Source organism: Pecten maximus, chromosome 5 (genome assembly GCF_902652985.1).
Source record: "Pecten maximus chromosome 5, xPecMax1.1, whole genome shotgun sequence".
Lineage (NCBI taxonomy): Eukaryota > Metazoa > Mollusca > Bivalvia > Pectinida > Pectinidae > Pecten > Pecten maximus.
The window spans coordinates 18,627,541-18,648,699 of NC_047019.1; the positions used below are offsets into that span (position 1 = coordinate 18,627,541).

The window sequence follows — 21,159 nt, forward strand, 5'->3', positions numbered from 1 at the left end:
ATTTATACAAAGAACATCAAAACGTTTAGGATAACTTTGACTTGCGATCTAAATATTTTATTTAAAGTGACTAAAATGTTTGATAAATTGACGTGATCAAGTATTCCTTTTACATATCGTATAACAGGACATATCAAACTGATTAATTGAATAAATTGCATATGAAATTGACTCTCATGTACATATTGTAGATAGAGAGTAAGCGTGCATTGAAGGACATTAGATGTTTAAAAAAAAATCTTAAAGAAAAAAGTGTTCAGCTTATTATGTTAAATAAAATAAGGTTTTCTGTTGTAAGTCAATGAAAGAAGCAATACAATTATATACTATAACAAATATGTATAGTTTCAGCGTATTTCAGTTGATATCCATATCCTCCATGAATTCTAAATACATATTAAAATGAATTCAATCTTTTCTAAATTAAAATAAATTATCTCATGATAATGACGTTAAACTCATTAAATCATAAAACCCAATCTCTCATTGAAAAAGTTCAGATAATACCGATGTTATAGAAGAAATTAGTGAAACAGTTTTAAGCTCTTAACATTTTAGGATGAAACAAAATATTTGGTATATGAGTGTATTCAGTAATTTATTGCCAGCCAATTGTTTCAAAATACCATTACCTGTTCTTTACAGATGTACAAATTCATGAGCAATCCTTAAAGACCAATAACCTGGAAAGTCCTGTTATGCCGATCGACTTCAGATCAGTATTCATATTATGTACAAATGTACAGGTTGACATGATATTGTCATTTATATGTAATGGGAATGGCACCAATTAATACTGTCATATTGTGTTTACCCTGCGTGGTTATATTGTGTTTATGAAGGTTATTATAATCCAGACTGTGATGTATTATAATAATTAATCTCATGCGACAAGTCTGTAACGAACACGTGTTCCAATATCGACACGATTTCGTGCCTCGTTTATCAAGGGAAAGTCACCTGTTATTGATCTCACATTGTTAAATATACCGAGATCTTCACTCTAAACATGTATTGTATCCAAGTCTTAATGAATTTTGATGTTGTAACATCGCAACATAACGATATATGTGTTTGAAATGTAAAACAGTTCTGTGTATTGAAACTATGTACGAGCAGACGTGAGTTGCAACGATTGTTATGATATCTTCTTTTTCTATAAATGCATGTTGACTCTCATAAAGATTGTTCAGCGTCGGAAGAGTTTATCATACATGTCATGTGTATTCCATTTAAACATACATTATGTCATTTTATAGTCCGTTAGAGGCTTTAGTTATCTCAGAAAATAGGGTTCGTCTTCACCGGCAGCCATTATTGTTTATAGTTTCGGAACCTTTCTAGAGTTATTTACTTCATATTTATTCGAGTCTCTCGGGTGTTATTCATGTTAATATAAGAGCTCGAGGAATGTATCGTGCTAGTATTCTCCAGCGTTTTCATTAGTTAAAGCTCTCCATAAGTTGAGAGCCGGGAGATACGAACGCTCAGTGTCATTCCGACCTCACTCGAGTAGCCTACCCGAAGCAGTTTTTGAGTGCAGATTCGCAGAGTTCCTGATAGACTATGGACTTTAAAGCAGAGGAGAAGGTAGGGTGCCAGCTGATAAAAGGGTACTCGAGTTAAAACAATGTAATTTAGGAACAGTAGTCCAGTCAGAAGATATCAGGAGAAACAGGAGAAATGGGTGAAATTAGGAGAAACAGAAGAAATATGTGAAATTAGGAGAAATAGGAGAAACAGGAGAAATAGGTGGAACAGGAGAACTAGGGGAAACAGGAGAAATAGGTGGAACAGGTGAAATGGGAGAAATAGGAGAAATAGGAGATATAGGAGAAAATAGGTTAAACAGGAGAAATAGGTGAAACAGGAGAAATAGGAGAAAATAGGTTAAACAGGAGAAATAGGTGAAACAGGAGAAATAGGAGAAATGGGAGAAACAGGAGAAATAGTTGAAACATGAGAAATAGGAGAAATGGGAGAAACAGGACAGATACATATGTGAAATTATAGGAAATTATTATATTATATAAAAAATACACACGTTATTTAAGAACATCTTTAATTATTTCTATATCACTATTAATTAAAGGGAGACAACTCCCTTGTTTCAAACACAACTGTTACTGCATCATATTGTGCGACATCTCCATTTGATTGATATTGATTGCATGTATTATTAATAAATGTTCAGATTGTATCTTTATATCATTTGTTGAGTTATTTCATGGAGTAAGCCACAAGCCAACCACCAGACGGATCTGTACAAATAAATTTATACAATCCGCCGTCAGGAAAGATGCTCGGTCGGACGACTAGACTGTTTTAAGTCGGGGGCACCTGACGGTCGGCATTGCAGTCCCCATTCATAAAAGCGTCTTCGATGGATAAATAACACCATATGTGGAGATAAGAACTTTCAGTAAGTGTACACTTCATTTGATGACGATATACGACAAGGCTGGTCACTGTCAATTCAATACTGATATCATAAATAGAATTAGGCTTTATGGTTTTGGTCTATATGTTATAACAGATGCTAAAGTTTCAGATCTTGTATAATAATTGATTTTGAAAATTCTTTACAAATCACTTAGAGGCTGGTGGTCAGTTTAATACAGGACTATCTATTTTAACAGGCATATACATTTTCCTCGTTTATAGCCAATATAATAAAGCAGTTTTATAGAAATGGAACAACGCCATGTGGGAAAGAACTATGTCTGTCCAGCAATAAGTAGAAGTCACATCAGGCGGCCCGTACGATTTCTCTCCCATAGAAAATGAAAATGGTAAGCTGTGAATCAAACAAGAAAGTAAAGAATTTTCTCGTTTACAGAGAAGTGCCAAAGATTCCCGAATGATACCGAAACTTGACGGAATTGACCGAAATGCCTGTCATTTCGTTTGGGACAATGCCTAGCCGTCATAACAAAATTAAGAAGCATATGATTAAGATGATTATTCAATTTGTTCACGATATTAACGATCTACATATGTATAAATCCTTTAGACTTCTAATATTATCATATGTTTGTTTTCATTTCTAAACATCACCTTAACATTTCCTGGGTAAAAAAAAGGATAAGCTACTGGTGGATACCATTTACAATTTCCCGAGATAAACGGCAAGATAAAAGATCATTACTTGCAATGGTTGTCTATATTGCAATGAAAACAACTGTTTCCTTAAGAATTCCCCTCTGTAGAGTTGAGATTACCATGTCTCATTCAACAGGGCAGAAAAATAATATATTACTTTTTTATTAAGTAGTCTTTTCTGTGGACAACAAGATTGAAAGAGATTAAAGACTAAATAAGTGTCAGCTGTCTTTCCTTCGTTGTTGTAAGATACGATGTCCTAGCTCCAAATAGCTACTAGTTCATATCCTTACTCCAAATGTATTTAAAGGATTATTTTGCTCATACCCTGAATGCCAGCTTATTTATCTTATGCTGGCGTTTCCCTGATGTGAGACAATGATGACAAGACTTGATCAAATTGTTGACGTGACGATTCTGTATTTCTACCATGACGCCGTTCAATGGCTTTGGAAAAAAAACTGCATAGGGTGAGAAAAGAAATGTTACAATGGTAACAGTGCCGACACATCTATCTAGGACAAGATCAATAAAAAGACAATGATTCGGGCAGAAAACAACTTTTATTTTTTTGCAAACAAGAGATAGGACAAAATAATATAAATAGACGGTAATATAACATTTGATTATTAGCATAAAAGGTAATACAGTGCTCTTTAAAAAGTCACACTTCATGCACAGCCTGCGACTGTAAACAACTTGTAGTGGAGGATAATTTTATTTTGATGTTATTAACTTTTTATTGTGTTTTTTATCTTCATAAGTTTGACAATTCTTGATATCCATTGTTTGCATCACCCAGTAGATTTGTCAATGATTAGTGTATTTTACAATTCATTTGCACTTATTACAGCATGTTTAGAGTAACAATCATTACTGCATATTGTCTAGTGCAAAGAGTTACATATTTCCATATCCATGGCATTATTCTATGTACGTGTTGCTTACTTAGCTCATAGATAAGGCGTACCTATGCGGCTCAGTACAATTCGAATCTGCGTTTGTGATTGATATTTGTTTACTCAAACAGACTGTAAATTAACTGGTATATATGTCTAAATACATTGTTTGTTAGGCATATAAGATATAATCATATACTGGCATGCGTAAAGGATTCGGTAATATTCTCACTATTTATTTCATGCTATTCGACAAAAATCAATACACAAATATAAATGGAGACAACGTGTTTGGCACAGGAAGACAACAGTAGGTCATACTTGCCAGTGATAAGCTAACCCTGTACTACTCCATGTCATTGTACAGTCAGATAAAGAAAGGAACAAAGTACATAAACACATAACCTCATGAAGGCCGAACAAACAAGGGCTATGTCTCATGTATTTTATACTTTCGTCGTCGTAATATTTTGTAAAGATGTCATCAGCGAACCGACAGCTATAGTAGAAACGCATTGTGGACTCGTGGAAGGAAAATATAATGGTGACGGATATGCCTTTCGTGGCATTCCATACTCACTGCCGCCCACCGGAAGTAGACGATGGAAGCCGCCTGTTCCACTCAACAAGGCGTCTGGAAACTGTTGGGATGGAACATTCCAGGCTTTTAACTATGGAAATACATGTATGCAGAGAAATCCGGAGAACCCGTCAGCTATTCTAGGAAGTGAGGATTGTCTTTACCTCAATGTATGGACACCAACTATTAATAGTAGTGCTAATCTACATGTAATGGTCTGGATCCACGGAGGAAGTTTACAAGAATCTAACGCGAATTGGCCTACTTATTGCCCGTCAGAGGAGCTAGCACGTGACACTAACATAGTTTATGTGGGTATGAACTACCGCCTCAACGCGTTTGGTTTTATGGCCCTGACAATGTTATCAGAACAGTCTCCGACCAAGACTTCCGGTAACTACGGATTCATGGACCAAATTCTGGCCCTCAGATGGGTTCGGGATAATGTCAGGAACTTTGGTGGAAACCCAGATTCAGTACGTATGCTATTTTGTTAAAAGCAGTTTTTACAACTTCAAATGATATAACCAATTGATATAGACTTTAAAGCTGACAGTGCAAGTTAAAAAGCATCCAATTGAGATTAAAAAAAATAATACATGTACAGATTTCCAAAAATCGTTTCCGAGACATCCCCCAATTATGGTTGTGTCGTATCTAAGGACGGGCAGACATTTTAGTTTTTTGTTATGCGTGGATACGAGCCGCTATAAAAGCGCGTGCGTTCATTGAGACAAGTATCAGTCTATCGATACATGCGCATAGCAACACATCTCTCCATTATACATAGTATACGCAACACAAACTATTTGGGCCCCAACAAAACATGTACGTAATGAAATTATAAACAGAGTAAATATGAGTAAATTCCTACCTGAGTCTTTCCAGTGGGATATGCAGCAAGAACAACTTTACAATTGTTACATCATTATATCCATAGTTTCCATCGAAATAATTTCCGTGTCTTCGTATTATTTGTGCACGTGTCATAACGCAATTAAAGCGTGATAAAACCGCACAGCAGCCCTAGTGTAGTGTAGACAACAGGAAAACATCCGAGGAGTGCTAGTGCAGGATACGAGTAAAAATCGGAACTCCTCGGACTGTTTACTTGTTATGAAAATGGCTGCACCCACGAAAAACACGTGAGAAGATGGATAGAGTATTTGGGATTAATTCGTTATGCATCTTCAAGCATTTGTTTGGAGACTTTATTTTCAACAAGATTTGAAAGATAACTGAGAGACACTGACCATCTTTCTGTTCAGGTTACAGGTAAGGGCTTCTGTTCGGTGTCGTTCGCGAATACAGTTGTAGGTCACGTGGTGTACAGATATAGTGTAGAAGATACAGGTGTGTCACCGTGAACACTTGAGGTTAGAGTGAATGCGAGTGTGACGAAGCACGTTCTTTTTATAGCAGCGGCGGCTTGGTTGTATCCACGCATAACAAAAAAGAAAAATGTCTGCCCGTCCTTAGATACGACACTACCATAACTGGGGATTGTCTCGGAAACGATTTTTGGAAATCTGTACATGTATATTTTTTTTTATTTCAATTGGATGCTTTTTAACTTGCACTGTCATCTTTAAGGCAAATTTTAGAATTAACTTGCATAATAATATTATCTAAATGTTACTTAAAATGCTAAAAGCTCAATATAACGATATATAAGTCTATACTTCATAAAATAATTTATACTGTTATAAGTGATTATTACGCTTTGTTTTAGTTTCTGATTTCCCACTGTAATTAATCAATATATCTCATATCTGATCTTTTATAGAAAGACGAAAACGTGTTTAGATCTTTGTTGTCCCCCTTAGTCCAATGAACATTCAATTACATTTTAATCTATTTAAGAGCAATGAACGTATTTCTTGTAATAACAATTCCATAATTTTGAGAGGAGTACCTTGGATCAAACTGAGATTTGACGAGGGCTCCTAGCGCACGTAAATGAAATTTTCACAAACGACAAAAAAGTTCTCTATCTTCCAATTACATCATATCTACATTATGTATTAATTTTTATAAAACTTGACAATTTCTAATTGCATTTCTTCTCCTTTTCAGCATATCATTTCGAATAAATCTGGGTTTTTTTTCTCTCTTAGATTTGATGTTTACTGGTATTTGTAACACCTTTCACTAGGTCACACTTTTTGGACAAAGCTCTGGAGGAACTAGTATAATCGCATTATTGGCTTCGGAACCAGCCAGAGGTTTGTTCCACAAAGCGTGGATGCTTAGCGCCTCAGCAGTCTTCAACAAAACATCCCATGACGCTTCAACAGATAATCTTGTCTTCGTGAAAAACACCGGATGTATAAATGTCTCGTGTCTATATGCCCTTCCTGGCCCAGAAGTCATAAAAGCTGTACCATGGGATGTGTTTCCATATTGGGGAATGACTGACCAAGGTGATCTTCCAACAAACAACCACTTTGATGGTGCAATAGCTGTTGTAGACGGTAAATATTATTCCCTTCGTTTATTTGTTTTACGATTTCCGTTTGTTTATTTTGTTATCGCTTCCAACAAAACCTATGTTTACATTTTTACTATTTCATTTACTCACATGCTTATTCTATGGATACAATTGATACTTCTTACGATGTTCTTTCTAAACTTATTATCTATTATCTATACCTATTAGCAGCAATTGATACTTGACTACATGTTTGCTATATAATATCGTTAGTTTGAACGTTAAGAAACTAATATGTATAAAGGTTTGTCAAGATTGAATGTTTGAAGACACGAGATTTTCAATTATCTAACTCTTTTATAAATGCATTGTCTGTCATAAATTATCGCTCCAATGAGAAATTATGTTATGGAAAATGAAATATTGAATCACTGCCTTGTTGGTGCCTAGGAGATGCTGTCACTTATCCTCCTTACCAGGCCTGGCAAAAAGGTATCGCTATAGATGTTCCATTGCTGATTGGTGAGTTCCTATGCTACAGGTACAATTGTCATGTGATATGTCAAGACTTAACTACGAGAGGCAGCAAAACATGTGAACAAAATATTGAAAATATGTCACCGAAAGTTTAGCATTTGCAACAAATATCTAAGTCATCTAATAATTGATCAAATATAATAGATATTGAGGTAACATAAATATTAAGTTTATTTACTGAGATAGTTTGTATAAAATCATTATCGATAATACCGATAATTCATTTTCCGAATGATATATGATCCCATTTTGTATATTTAGCCAAATTATGCGTACTGATGTCGGTGTATATTTTTGCAGGTACTACTGCGAATGAGATTGATTTTGATCCAACCCATCTGACAATGAACACGTGGAACTGGACGGAGTACCAAGGCCAAGTTCAAAGCCATTTAGGGACGTTCGGGTCTGGTTTAGCTGATGATGCATTGAAATTGTACCCAATTAATGTAACGTCAGCGGAATATGAGTACACACGAATGGGTGCAGACATTCGAGTTGGTTGTCCGAATGACAAAATGTCTAAAGCTATCAGTATGGGTATGAAATCACCGGCATATAGATACGTCGTGACGTCACAGCCTTCAGAACCTGTTCACATATTAGGGATGCCTTTTCCGTCATCGTATTCCTTCCATATGTGGGACATGTTTGCATATTTTGATACAATCAAAGACTATATCAAGCCACCAACTCCCTCTGATCGACGATTTCAAGAGATGGTCAGACGGGAAGTTCTTTCTTTTGTTCGTACCGGTGCACCCTCTACCTCAGACTGGCAGCCATATTCACAAGGCGTGACCGCACTTCTGTCTGAGGACGTTTCCGTTGTTAAACAATACAAGAGTAAAACATGTTTATTATGGTCCATGAATGGTTTGCTAGAGTACGGATGGATAAACTAATGTATAAACATATCTGTAAACATGCTTCTCGATATATGCAATTGCAAGTAATATGATCTATCTCAACTGTTAATGTACGATTTGAATTTATTTAAAACTCACTTCAAATGAAATGAATTTACTTGTTTAATAAATTTATCACCATACGAACCTTCTATATTGTTTCTTAGTTTATATTACAAAACCTGCGATGTTTCACCGATGACCCCCTCCATCGATACCTGGAAATCGGGATAATAGGAGCAAGTTTTAGGATATCGAACTAACTAGGAGATTCAAACATTATATGTCGAGGAGGCAGGGAGGCTATTATCTAAAAACACCTTATCATAAATTATTTGCAAGCTGTTCCTCCTGATTAGCTGTATGTTAAGATCGAGATAAGCAGCTGATGTTGTGGTGTTCGTAGTTTCTCTGATTCCAAATTCTACAGGATTTATTCGATCTACATTGTCAATTAAGTTTTTGTTATTCCTTAAGATAACACATCGTCAACATCAATGTATTTTTAGATGAAATTGTCGGAATATGCAAGATCTATACTATCTGTTCTGATAGGTTCTTCAATGCATTCAGCCTCGAATGAAAACAACAAAACCATTTCGGCCATAAACAGGGTACAGCTCGTTACCAAGGATATGCCAATAGTATGTCGGATAATATGAATATCAAATTCAATGATTATGTTGACGCTCAGAAATTAAATCCTTCTCAGGATTTCATTTTCTGATTATTTTCTATGAGCCGTAGTCCAGTATGTGTCACAACTAGGTACATATACCACCGTTTACCAATCATAAAAAGGAAGGCTTTCATTACATGCGAATGAAGGCGTCCCTTAAAATTGGAATGGGTGGTTGTAGTGTTAAAAGTGGAATTATCAAACAATCTGATACATTAAACATTTTAGGAGCAAGATTGACCAAAAGCTAAATATCCACATTCCATTGATTCCACTCCTATCGTTTAAAGGCTCCACCCCTTACTTGATTGTACTGAAAGTTGTATTTAGAAAAAGTTGATGAAGAAAAACCTTCGAGCAAGCAATACAACATTACTTTAGAAAACAATATAAACGAAGTAGTTCAACGTACTTTTGATTAGTTTTGAGAGTGGCTGATCAGTTTTGTGTCTTTAAATAGAGTTACTAATGTGTAGATAGGGTTTGCCTGGTTATCAAGCAAGTCTAGGTATTGTGAATACTGTAGTTATTTCAGACAAGGATCTCATTGTTCGATACCTCATTGACAGGCACACTTATAAATTTGTCATATACATTTGTAAATCGTTAAATGTGATTTAGGTGTTGGGATGATATACAACTTATGTTAGATAGCTTACTTAACAGACTGTATACTTTACATTTTCATGTTTACACATACCTTATGTGTTCAGCTAATATGATAAAATATATCCGATCGTTTTTGAGCGACGCGTACCAGATAAAGGACTGGTAACATTGTATCTTCCTCTGTTGTTTTCACGGTTCAGTTATTTTGTGTATCATTTTTTTATCAAACCGATAAACAAATACATAGGTAAACGATATTTGGTTTTTTGACTGGTTATTACGTGTAGAGTACAGATGGACAAGGTTAGGTTAGACTGTCTTGTGATAAACTAACGCGTTGCAACTCCACGTCCTTGTGAGTTTAGATAATGATAAGAACAAAGTACATGCAGACATCACCTTATCCAGAGCGAACGATATGCCTTTCGTGGCATTCCTTACTCACTGCCGCCAACTGGAAGTAGACGATGGAAGCCGCCTGTTCCACTCAACAAGGCGTCTGGAAACTGTTAGGATGGAACATTCCAAGCTTTTAACTATGGAAATACATGTATGCAGAGAAATCCGGAGAACCCGTCAGCTATTCTAGGAAGTGAGGATTGTCTTTACCTCAATGTATGGACACCAACTGTAAATAGTAGTGCTAATCTACACGTGATGGTCTGGATCCATGGAGGATATTTACAAGAGCTTAGCGGAAATTGGCCAACTTATTGCCCCTCAGAGGAACTAGCACGTGACACTAACATAGTTTATGGGAGTATGAACTATCGCCTCAAGGCATTTGAATTCATGGTCCTGACAATGTTATCACAGTAGTCACCGACCAATACCTCTGGTAACTACGGATTCTTGGACCAAATCCTGGCCCTTAGATGGGTTCGGGATAATGTCAGGAACTTTGGTGGAAACCCAGATTCAGTACGTATGCTATTTTATTTATTTATTTATTTATTTTTTCAAATGAATTGCGGATTTTTTTTCAATTCAAGTTATCAATGTATCAATTTATCGTTTGACGTATGCTGTATCTAATTAAAACATGTTAAAATTGAATGTAGGTTAACAAAATATCTCAAAAAAGCAATCTGAAATTGCGGTGATATAAGCAGTGATGATAAAACAGCAATTAAGATATACCCGATTAAAATAATAATATTCTCATATATAATGCAAAAGCATGGAAGGCTCACCGACAGTAAGACATGACACTATATATGAGATATAGTAATGGTGATATGTACTGAAGGCGTTGTATGTAACAATGTTCACCAGGTCACGATATTTGGACAAAGCTCTGGAGGAACAAGTATAATAGCTATGTTGGCTTCAGAACCAGCCAGAGGTTTGTTCCACAAAGCGTGGATGCTTAGTGCCTCGGCAGTCTTCAACAAAACATCACATGCCGCTTCCAGAGATAATATTGTCTTCTTGAAAAACACCGGCTGTACAAATATAACGTGTTTGTATGCCCTTCCGGGTCCAGAAATCGTCAAAGCAGTGCCATGGGATGTGTTTCCATATTGGGGAATGACTGACCTAGGTGACCTTCCAATAAAAGACCACTTTGATGGTGCAGTAGCAGTTGTAGACGGTAAATATTATTATTTGGTTATTATTGTTTGTTTGTTTCGTATTTGTTTCTGTTTATTCTGTTATTTTGTTGACTCTGTGTAAATTCTGTGTAAAAACTGACCATCAGGCTTTCATGACACAAGGTTTCACTGGTTTCCAAACAATTATTAACTATACCACAAAGCATACCGACAGCATCTTGTCATGTTTTTTATGAATACGTTTGACTTGTTAGTTCGTCATTTGCATACGGTCAGCACTTCTTTCTTAACGGACCATAACCATTTTGTTTTTTGGATAAATAAATGTTCAAGACTACCAGATATTCAAGTCTCATGACCATTTATTGCTTAAATACATAACATTATATACTACATCAAAGTATTACTTAATATTTCATGAATTTTGAGCTTAATCATGAATGATAATGTTTTGCCTAATTGGTGCCTAGGAGATTCTGTCACGTATCCCCCTTACCATGCCTGGGAACAAGGTCTCGCTATAGATGCCCCATTGATGATTGGTAAGTGCACAAACTATCAAAACACATTGCATGCCAAAACGGTGAAATGAAATCAATATTTTATTTTCTCGGTACTGCTATCGTCTATAATGAACCACATATGGAGCAATATCGTGACATAATTTCTGTCTATATTTTCTTTCTTTTTTTTCAGGTACTACTGCAAAAGAGATAGACTTTGATCCAACGCTTTTGACTATGAACACGTGGAACTGGACCGAGTACCAACGCCAAGTTAAAAGCCATTTAGGGACGTTTGGACCTGGCCTAGCTGAGGATGCGTTGAAATTGTACCCAATTAATTTAACGTCACCCGAATATGAATACACACGGATGGGTGCAGATATTCGAGTGGGTTGTCCGAATGATAAAATGTCCAGAGTTATCAGTATGGGTATGAAATCACCGGTATATAGATACGTCGTGACGTCACAACCTTCAAAACCTGTTCATCCACTCGGATTTCCTTTTCCTGCATCTTATTCCTTCCATATCTGGGACTTGTTTGCATATTTTGACACCATTAAATACTACATCAAGCCACCAGCTCCTTCTGATCGAAATTGTCAAGATATAATCAGGCGGGAAGCTCTTTCTTTTGCTCGAACTGGCGCGCCCTCTACTGGAGGCTGGCAGCCATATTCACAAGGCATGACCGCACTTTTGTCGGAGAATATTTCTGTTGTTGCCAAATACAAGAGTAAAACATGTTTGTTTTGGCCCGTGAACGGTTTGCTAGATTACGGATGGATAAACTGATTGCATACAAAGATCATTTGTCGTTTTGTTAAAAGTTTGTTTCTCCGTATATCACACCGATAAACTGTTCATTTGGACGTTCGTTTATTCCGTTTGAATATCAGTGTCAGGTAAAATCGGTTTAAATGAAATTAAGTAACACGTTTAATACATAACACCATATGAATGTTCCTATTATATTCTTAGGGTACCGTAAAGCTTGTTATTTTCGCGAGATGATAGCTTTGCTATTTCGCGGGTCATTGGCGTGGCCATGAAAGTTTGATACGTGAAATTATAAGACATGGGAAGATAGCATCCGTGAAATAAGCTGTAGGCAGCACTGTCGTCATATTGTGTTGACATTTGCCGACACAGGAACCGCCAATCATCCAAAGTTATTTCAACAATTAAAATACTTCTTACCGAAGTTGATATACAATATCAACAATCACGTTATAAACATTTTGATTTGGTTTACATTTGCTAAACAGAATAAGACATTTTATCTGGTGTACGTAAATAACCTACTATTAAAACATTATATGATGCACTGTACAGAAGCTTGTAGTTTTCTGTCACTAATTCAAGTAGTAGTATTACGTTCATTGGCATATTCAAGCTAACAGTATTAAAATGTATTGTGACTTATCAAAAACTTTTTAAAAAATGGCAATATTAAAAGTGAAAATGAAATAAATAAAAACTTATCACAATACCGAAAGACTTCATGAGATAAAATCTTTATTAAAACCTAGGGAAATGGTATGACGCTATATCTCCTTGAATCTGAGTAAGACCAAGAAGGTAGTATATTTTTTTATAATCAGGAATAAAATAATCACATGATACTAAAGTCCTACTTAAGTCGTTAGCCCAACGTTTTAATGAGAGTTATTATATTAAAAAACTGCTGTTGAACAGGCTTATGTCAACAATACAAATGCTTGGTTCTTAAAACACATATATTGTACTCGTACTGTAACTAGTAATAGACCGAAGCACATTAATGAATATCGTTATGTTTTAAAGCATGACCACGTATCTGATCTAAGTGATAACCCTACATGCAAATTATCATTGGGAATAACACTGAAATAATTTATTAGTATTCAGGACCTCCAGGTAAGTACACATCCCAGCCGCTCGTTTCCAACCTTCTTTTCTAGGTAATAGTCAATCTTAGAATCCAGTACACGTCCAATAGTACGTCTACTTGTATTGATAGCGTGGTCACATAACACTGCAGCAGCCAGTATACACTAGTCAGTCCCATTCGATTGTCCAATTGGAGTTATCTCTCTGATAATAATAGTCGAGTATGTAAATTGCGAGTATGTGAACTGGGTGCAACATACAAATTTTCTACTTTGGGCAAACACAAATACATGTAATTACTTTAAAAAGGTATAGAAGTCAAACTAGGTTACTTTTAATTTGTGATGTTGTGATATTACTGTCGTACATGTCACAACTATGTACTTCTAACGCCGATCGCTATTCATGGAATAGGGGAGCCCTCATCAGAAAAGAATGAAGGCGTTCCTTAAGTTTTCAAAGGGTAATGGCAATGCAAATAGTGTAAAAATTAAACGTTTTGAAAGAATAAACGATTTGTAGAGCGAATGGTCAAAATGAATCATCACCTATTTGGAATTCCTAAAAATCCACATTTCGTTAATTCCACTTTGGTCCATAATAGGAATCCGATACGACTCTAGCCCTTACTTACAAATGTACTTGCAAAAGAATGCTTGTAAAAAATTTGCATAGAACCTTTATTGATCAAAATCTCGAGCCAGCAATACAACGTAGCACATAAGATTTTTTTTTTTTTTTTGAAGATTGGAACACTGAGGAGTAATTGGCCAGTATTTCGCTATTAGAAAAAAAAAACCAGGAAAATATGTAGGTTGCGATACCATTGTTATTAAGCAAGTCCTGCTCCTTCTGCAAATAAATCAAAATAAATTAAAAAAAAAAATCAAATTATTTTATGCCTCATCTGCCAGCACAACCATTAAATATATCTTGAACATTTGTGAATCGTTAAGTAAGGCATTGACATGGAGATGATATCAAGAAATTCAGACATTTTGCTTTTATTTTTGGTTTTGAACTGATTATTGTTTTTAGAATCATGGTCCTGATGTATCTAATCTACTTTGACATCGAATCCAAGACGACAGGCTCTCGTTTAGCTATTCTCGGGTATTTTCTTCGACGCAACGGATGTATCCTGACATAATTCCTAATCTTTCGGATGGCGTTATTCGACAACTCAGAAGTTAGATGTTAACGGCAGCACCTGTCCATTAATGTATATAGAGGATATTGAATGGTTCCCAGTTTAATATAACATCTATTTCACGAGTATGATAGAATATCGATATTTTCACTGGTGCGAAGCACGAGTGAAAAATATCGAAATATTCTGTCATAAGAGTAAAATATATGTTATATTTAACGGGAAACCATTCAATTTTCTTTTTATTGCCTTTCATTAACTTATTTAATTGTGTACAAAATTAAAAATATCGAAAACTTAATAGCGTCAAAAAGTCCGGAAATCAGTTATAACGTCATCTCTTTGTGACGTTACTCCACGTCAACTTGACGGCGCCATTTTGAAAGGACTGATCAACACAATTTAAGTGTTTTCTGCTGTTATAGGAGATTCTGTGCATGAATAGCTAACGTCAAGGGAGTATTTTATCAAAAAAATTGTCTAAAAATTTCAGAAATACAGCAAAATAACCAATTATCTATCTCCGCTTCGATTGGAAAAAAATTGGCAAATTTCTAAGAGGTTATACAAAGGTCCACTTTGATTTGTTAAAAACCGAAAACTTGTATTTTCACTGCAAAATCTTTTATTTTCACTGCAAAATCTTATATTTTCACTGCAAAATCTTATATTTTCACTGCAAAATCTTATATTTGCACTGCTCGTCACTGCAGTGAAAATAATAGTTTTATTAGTTTGATAAATTTCTATATTTCACTGGCAAAAATGCAAGAAAGGAAAATATTACGCGATTTTTTACTAGTATTATAATTCATCTTGATAATTCTTTACAGATCATTTAGAAGGTGGTGGTCAGTTTAATGTAAGACTAACTATTTTAACAGGCATATACATTTTCCTCGTTTATAGCCAATATAATAAAGCAGTTATATAGAAATGGTACAACGCCACGTGGGAAAGAACTATGTCTGTCCAGCAATAAGTAGAAGTCACATCAGGCGGCCCGTACGATGTATCTCCCATACAACATGAAAATGGTAAGCTGTGAATCAAACAAGAAAGTAAAGAATTTTCTCGTTTATGGAAAGTGCCTAAGGTTTCCGAATGATACCGAAACTTGACGGAATTGGCTGAAATGCTTGTCATTTGTTTTGGAACAATGTTTAGTCGTCATTACAAAATTAAGAAGCATATGATTAATATAATTATGAATTTGCTCATGATAGTAACGATATACACATGTATAAATCCATCAAACATTAAAATACTCTCATATTTTTGTTTCCATTTCTCAATATCACCTTAACATTGTCTGGGTAAAAAAGGGATAGCGACTGAAAAATACCATTGCATAATTAAGCAGTAAAAAGGGTTTATTATAACATATGCATATCATTCTACCGCTTGACATATATACTGTATACATTACTGAGATAAACAGCAATACAGAAGATAATTATTTGCAATGATGGCAATTTATCTTACCTTGGACATGGATATCCGCAGTTTTACCTCGGAAAAAGACAAGCTACACGTGCTCTTTGAACGTGCTCATGTTCTCGTTAGGGTAACGTCACTATGACCTGACCCGGAACTAAGTTTACGGGGTCACACATGCATATGTCTGCCTGCTTGTTTACCTGTGTGCATACTATTTGTGGAAGATTTAAATCGTAGTGAAAATGTTCAAAATCGGTAATATGGTAACTGCATGGCGCAAATAAACAATCAATATCGTAAGGTGTAAAGCGTCTGCTACAGTCTTATCACAGCGGTTATCCGTCCTCCACGTGTTGTTGTTTACATAAGTTTTGATTTGCTTCACACTACGATTGAAAAACATGGTAAGAGGACAGGGATATCCGCAGTTTCACCTGGGTGTAGATTGTCTTTTCTCACCCTAGGGAAAAGACAAGCTACACGTGCTCTTTGAAGGGTACTCTTGTTCTCGATCTGGTGACGTCACTATGACCTGACCCGGAACGTTTGGATGTGAAATATCAATATTATTCACAAAAGAAATTTAAAATAAGTAATAATTATCAGAGTTAACATAGTGTTTGGTGTTCTTTTTGACAAGCTAATCGGGAATTTATATTTTGTATGAAATCAATATCGTAAGGTCTAAACGTCTGCTACAGCCTTATCACAACAGTCATCCGCCGTCCACGTGTTGTTGTTTACATACGTTTGGATTTGGTTCACACTACAATTGGAAAACAGGGGAAGAGAAAAATAATCATTGAGATCCTCCTATCTCACCCAAAAGGGGTTAAATATTCTATCTGTCTCTACTATAATGGAAAAAAAACAGTGTTGGCTTAAGAATTACTCTCTGTGAAGATGAGATAACCATGACTCACTCCTCATCCACAGGGGCTTAAATGACATATTACGTTTTTTTTTAATTAAGTAGTCTTTTCCGTGGTCAAGCAGATGGAAAGAGATAAAAGACTAAATAAGTTTCGGCTGTATTTCCTTCGTTGTTGTAAGATGCATTGTCCTACCTTAAAATAGCTACTAGCTCCTATTCCTACTCCAAATGGTATTTTAAGCCAGTTCTGCCAAGACGCCGTTTATTCGTACTAAAAAGAAACCCGCAAGGGTGAGATAAGAAATGTGCCAGTGGAAAAAGTGCCGATACATCTGCCTAGGGTAATATCAATCACAAGACAATTATTCGGGCAGAAAACAAATTTAGTTTTGCAAAAATGAGATAGGACACAAAGGATAGAAAAGGGCGATTATATTTAATTTAACTGGTGTAGACGTTTACAGATACATTGCTTGTTAGGCATATAAGATATAATGTATATACTGGTACGCGTAAAGAATTCGGTCCCGTATTGGGTACAGGTAGACAAAGCGTAGGCCAGACTAGCCAATGATAAGCTCATCCTGTCACGTCATTGCACAATCAGATAAAGAAAGAAACATATACACATAACCTCATCTTGGCCGAACAAGCACAAGCTATGTCTCATGTATTATATACTTTCGTCGCTGTAATATTTTGTGAATATGTCATCAGTGAACCAACAACAAGTGTAGAGACACAATGTGGACTCGTGGAAGGAAAATATAATGGTGAAGGATATGCCTTTCGTGGCATTCCATACTCACTGCCGCCCACTGGAAGTAGACGATGGAAGCCGCCTGTTCCACTCAACAAGGCGTTTGGAAACTGTTGGGATGGAACATTCCAAGCTTTTAACTATGGAAATACATGTATGCAGAGAAATCCGGAGAACCCGTCAGCTATTCTAGGAAGTGAGGATTGTCTACCTCAATGTATGGACACCAACTGTAAATAGTAGTGCTAATCTGCATGTAATGGTCTGGATCCACGGAGGAAGTTTACAAGAATCTAACGCGAATTGGCCAACTTATTGCCCCTCAGAGGAGCTAGCACGTGACACTGATATAGTTTATGTGGGTATGAATTACCGCCTCAACGCGTTTGGTTTTATGGCCCTGACAATGTTATCAGAACAGTCTCCGACCAATGCTTCCGGTAACTACGGATTCATGGACCAAATCCTGGCCCTCAGATGGGTTCGGGATAATGTCAGGAACTTTGGTGGAAACCCAGATTCAGTACGTTCGCTTTTGTATTAAAAGCAGTTTTTACAATTTCAAATGATACACAATTTATATAGACTTGAAGGCAAATTTTAGAATTAAGTTGCATATTAATATTATCTAAATGTTACTTAAAACGCTAAAAGCTTAATCTAACGATACATAATTCTATATTTCATAAAATAACACTATTTGTACTGTGATAAGTGATTATTACGCGTTGTTTTAGTTTCTGAATCACCACTGTAAGTAATCAATATATCTCATATCTGATCTGTTATAGAAAGACGAAAACGTGTTTAGATCTTTGTTGCCCCCTTAGTCCATTGAACATTCAATTACATTTTAATCTATATAAGAGCAATGAACGTATTTCATGTAATAACAATTCCATAATTTTGAAAGGGTACCTTGGATCAAACTGAAATTTGACGAGGGCATCAAGCGCACGTAAATGAAATGTTCACAAACGACAGAATAGTTCTCTATCGTCCAATTACATCATATCTACAATCTATATTAATTTTTATTAAACTTGACAATTTCTAATTGCGTTTCTCCTCCTTTTCAGCTTATCTGTTCGCATAAATCATGTTTTTCTCTTAGATTTGATATTTACTGCTATTTGTAATAATGTTCACTAGGTCACACTTTTTGGACAAAGCTCTGGAGGAACAAGTATTGTAGCATTGTTGGCTTCGGAACCAGCCAGAGGTTTGTTCCACAAAGCGTGGATGCTTAGTGCCTCAGTAGTCTTCAACAAAACATCACATGACGCTTCCAATGATAATCTTGTCTTCGTGAAAAACACCGGATGTATAAATGTCACATGTTTATATGCCCTTTCTGGCTCAGAAGTCATAAAAGCTGTTCCATGGGAAGAGTATCCGTCTTGGGGAATGACTGACCAAGGTGACCTTCCAACAAACGCCCACTTTAATGGTGCAATAGCTGTTGTAGACGGTAAATATTATTTCATTCGTTTATTTGTTTAGTTTTACGATTTCCGTTTTATTTTGTTTTCGCTTTCAATAAAAACCTATTTTCAATTGATTACCATTTTATTTGCCACTGTATCAAATACATTTACTGCTCTAAACCTATAGAATAATCACATGCCTATTATATGAATACAATTGATACTTCTTTCGATGTTCTTTCTAAACTTATCTCTACTATTTGTTACTGCGTGCAGGATTAACAGCAATTGATAATTGACTACATGTTTGCTTTATAATATCGTTAGTTTGAACGGTAAGAAACGTATATGTATGAAGGTTTGTGCAGGTTTAATGTGTTAAGATACGGGAGTTTTAGTTATTTAACTCTTTTATAAATGCATTGTCTGCCATAAATTATCATTTCAATGGGAAATTATTTTGTGAAAAATGAAATATTAAATCACTGCCTTGTTGGTGCCTAGGAGATGCTGTCACTTATCCTCCTTACCAGGCCTGGAAACAAGGTATCGCTATAGATGTCCCATTGATGATTGGTGAGTTCCTATGCTATAATTTAATACATTTAGCCAAATTATGCGTACTTATGTCGGTGTATATTTTTGCAGGTACTACTGCGAATGAGATCGACTTTGATCCAACCCATTTGACAATGAACACGTGGAACTGGACCGAGTACCAACGCCAAGTTAAAAAAGCATTTGGGGACGTTTGCATCTGGCCTAGCTGAGGATGCCTTGAAATTATACCCAATTAATGTAACGTCAGCGGGAATATGAGTATACACTGATGGGTGCCAGATCCGAGTGGTGTTCCGCATGACGAAAGTCAACGTTATCAGTATGGGTATGAACTCACCGGTATATAGATACGTCGTGACGTCACAGCCGTAGAACTGTTCACTACTCGGATGCCTTTTCCGTCATCGTATCTTCTATGTGGGACAGTTTGCATACTTTGATACAATCAAAGACTATATAAGCCACCAGATCCTCTGATCGACGTTCAGAGCTGGTCAGATGGAAGTTTTCTTTTGTTCGAACCCCGGTGCGCCTTACCACAGGACTGGCAGCCATTTACAACCGTGACGCACTTCTGTTATGAGGATCGTTTCCGTGTAACAATAAAAGAGTAAAACATGTTTATTTTGGTCCATGAAGGGTTTGCTAGAGTACGGATGGATAAACTGATATCAAATGTATAAACATATCTGTAAACATGCGATATATGCAATTGCAAGTAATATTATCTAACGCAACTGTTAATGTACTATTTGAATTTATTTAAAACTCACTTCAAATGAAATGAATTCACTTGTCTAATAAATTTATCACCTTATGAACCTTCTATCAGTTTCTTAGTTTATATAACAAAACCTAAGATGTTTCATCGATGACCCCCTCCGTCGATACCTGGAAATTGGGATAATGGGAGCAAGGCCTTGGATATCGAACTTACTGGGAGATTCAAACAAAATAAGTCGGGGAAGCAAGGAGGTTATTATCTAAAAATGGAAAACACCTTATCATAAATTATTTGCAAACTGTACCTGTTGAGTATGCTTTAAGTAAAGATCGAGATAAGCGGCTGATGTTGTGGTGTTTTAGTTTCTCTGCTTCCAGGTTCTACAGAATTTAGAACCTACATTGTCAATGAAGTTTTTGTTATCCATTAAGATAACACGTCAATATCAATGTATCTATAGGTGAAATTGTCGGACTATGCAAGGTCTGTATAACCGGTTTTGATAGGTTCTTCAATATAAACAGCCTCGAATGAAAACAACAAT

The 21,159-nt window shown here is 35.9% G+C and overlaps 2 protein-coding genes across 2 annotated transcripts; both read left to right on the top strand.

Moving 5' to 3' along the window:
* Positions 1-4,409: 4,409 nt before the first annotated feature.
* On the top strand, positions 4,410-19,275 carry LOC117328344. The gene is made up of 12 exons (XM_033885871.1): positions 4,410-5,057; positions 6,737-7,055; positions 7,463-7,534; positions 7,850-8,450; positions 10,154-10,295; positions 11,021-11,339; positions 11,772-11,843; positions 11,998-12,133; positions 17,861-18,099; positions 18,230-18,426; positions 19,056-19,160; positions 19,267-19,275. Exons 1-12 carry the CDS (start codon positions 4,410-4,412, stop codon positions 19,273-19,275), a joined length of 2,859 nt encoding a protein of 952 aa, XP_033741762.1.
* Positions 11,063-13,099, top strand: LOC117327406. Its single transcript, XM_033884362.1, has 3 exons — positions 11,063-11,339; positions 11,772-11,843; positions 11,998-13,099. Exons 1-3 carry the CDS (start codon positions 11,066-11,068, stop codon positions 12,600-12,602), a joined length of 951 nt encoding a protein of 316 aa, XP_033740253.1. The 5' UTR covers positions 11,063-11,065; the 3' UTR covers positions 12,603-13,099.
* Positions 19,276-21,159: the final 1,884 nt, after the last annotated feature.

Excerpts from the sequence above, each read along its gene's own strand:
- LOC117328344 (XM_033885871.1), top strand. The coding sequence starts at position 4,410 with ATGAAGGCCGAACAAACAAGGGCTATGTCTCATGTATTTTATACTTTC. Across the intron at positions 7,535-7,849 it reads AGATGTTCCATTGCTGATTG|GTACTACTGCGAATGAGATT; the intron begins GTGAGTTCCTAT and ends ATATTTTTGCAG. Across the intron at positions 10,296-11,020 it reads TTTTAACTATGGAAATACAT|GTCACGATATTTGGACAAAG; the intron begins GTATGCAGAGAA and ends AATGTTCACCAG.
- LOC117327406 (XM_033884362.1), top strand. The coding sequence starts at position 11,066 with ATGTTGGCTTCAGAACCAGCCAGAGGTTTGTTCCACAAAGCGTGGATG. Across the intron at positions 11,340-11,771 it reads TGCAGTAGCAGTTGTAGACG|GAGATTCTGTCACGTATCCC; the intron begins GTAAATATTATT and ends ATTGGTGCCTAG. Across the intron at positions 11,844-11,997 it reads AGATGCCCCATTGATGATTG|GTACTACTGCAAAAGAGATA; the intron begins GTAAGTGCACAA and ends CTTTTTTTTCAG.